The 1968-nt window shown below is 28.7% G+C and overlaps 1 protein-coding gene across 1 annotated transcript in view; it reads right to left on the bottom strand.

Annotated features, from left to right (window-relative positions):
- The window catches only part of LOC117169477 (actin-related protein 6-like), an 18547-nt gene that overhangs the window by 4058 nt on the left and 12521 nt on the right, over nucleotides 1–1968 (bottom strand). Inside the window, exon 4 of the mRNA XM_033355881.1 lies at nucleotides 1151–1454. Within this exon, the coding sequence (XP_033211772.1) occupies nucleotides 1151–1454 (304 nt within the window). The remainder of the gene's footprint in view (nucleotides 1–1150; nucleotides 1455–1968) is intronic.

The raw sequence follows: 1968 nt of genomic DNA, 5'->3' as shown, positions 1-1968 counted from the left end.
AAGATGCGCAATCAAATTTTACATCCATATATATCTTTTGAAAATTAAAATTCGAAAATTTTTTCTAAAGCCTCCAGGGGACTTTGTTTTCGCACGAAAAAAATTTATGTGCCCTTATTGCATCCGGACCCACAATTTTTATAGAAAATACATAAATTTCAAATTAAAAATATAAATGCTCAAACAGCAATTCAATAGTTAAATTTTTAGTACAAAACTTCATTTTTAACCAAAGCAACGAATTTCCAACTAAAATTATGAATCTTTAACTGGAATAGTTGAATTTGAAACGAAAAGCATGAATTTTCAACAAAAATGATGAATCACTAAAATCATTAAATTTCCCACAAAAAGATTAATTTTCAACTCAGAAGGTTAATTTCTACCAAAAAAGTCAAAATTTTCAAATAAAAGAGATAATTTTTCAGCAAAATATTCAATGTTTTATTTCCAGTTAAAAAATAATTTTTTAAAAACAAAAAAAAACAATTTAAAAAAAATAGCTAATTTTTCAAATAAGGAGAAGAATTTTCAATTAAAATGATGAATCTTTAACAATAAATTAATTTTTAATAATAGAGTAACTAAGTAATGAAATCTTTATTTAAAAAACTATGAATTCGGAACAAAAAAAATGTTCTAGTTGATATTTCAACCAACAAAGATTTAGATTTTCAATGAAAAACAATGGAATTCAATTAAAAAGAACAAATTTGTAACAAAATTTGCAACCATGCCCATGAATTTTCAACTAAAACCGATCAATTTTCGAACAAAAATAGAATATTTGAATTTCCAGATTAAAATATTGATACAAAAAAAGGAATTGAAGGGTCTGTGGTCTAAACCTGTTAACTAACATTTCAGAAATTTTACACGGCGAAGGAAAATCTTTTCGCGGGCTTATGTTGTAGATACCAAAACGTTCGAAAATCCATCTAAAAAAAAACTAAAAGGAATTTAACCGTTCCGTTTAATATTTTCATTTTTTTTTTAATATTCCGTTTAATATTTTCATTCAAACAAAATTAACTACGCTCTCGAAAAAATTCCCTGACTTTTAAAAAAAATCCAGATTTTTCCAGATACATAACAATTCCCTGACAAGTCCAGATTTTCCACTTAGGCTAGACACCCAGGAATAACTCACCTGGATGAACTTCCAAAGAAACATAAGTCGAGCCCATCGCAGCATTCCAGCTGTGTGTACCTGGGCAACTTCTAACTTCTAGAATATGACTGTACTCTGGGAGCAATTCTCTTAAGTCTTTCGATAGTCGAAGATTAAATCCTGACAAATCCGTGTTGCCTCCTGTTAGCAGAATATGGGAGAGGCAATCCTGCAAGACTTCTTCTGAAAGGCCTGAAGTAACATCCTTAATTACTTGAGGTAAGCCTAGACTGATGTACATCATCTCCGGAGCAACGAAAAGTTCTTCTCCTAATGAGACTCTCTGAAAATATGGCACATGAAATAATATTACGTTTATTCAATAAATCATTGCTTGATATTGATTGATTCAAGAAGGGTAGTCCCAGGTCAAGTAAAACCTGGAAATCAGGAAAATGACAGGACACTTTTTAAAATGGTTTAATATACTTCAGCAAATTTTAAAAGATTCCGAGAATTTTTTAACAGATATCAATGATTTGAAGGGATTTCAAAGGATTTTAAAAATTCGAATTAATTTTCATGAGATTTAGAAACTTTCAAGAGATTTCAAAAGAGTTAAAACATTTTAGGCCGTTTTAAAAGATCTCAACAAATGTTTAATAAATTTGAATAATTTGGGAGGAGCCCAAAGGATTTGAAAGATTTCATGGTATTTTTTAAATTCCAGAAAATTCAAGGAATTGTCAAGAGCTTTGAAAATTTTCAAAGGATTTCAAAGGATTTTAAATATTTTAGGGTATTTAAAAAGATTCCCAGAAATTTCCAATTGATTGTAAATATTTAAAGAGATTTCA

Source organism: Belonocnema kinseyi, chromosome 3 (genome assembly GCF_010883055.1).
Source record: "Belonocnema kinseyi isolate 2016_QV_RU_SX_M_011 chromosome 3, B_treatae_v1, whole genome shotgun sequence".
NCBI classification, from domain to species: domain Eukaryota; kingdom Metazoa; phylum Arthropoda; class Insecta; order Hymenoptera; family Cynipidae; genus Belonocnema; species Belonocnema kinseyi.
The sequence above is the reverse complement of the archived record's forward strand: the minus strand, read 5'-3'. Positions and strand labels throughout refer to the sequence as shown.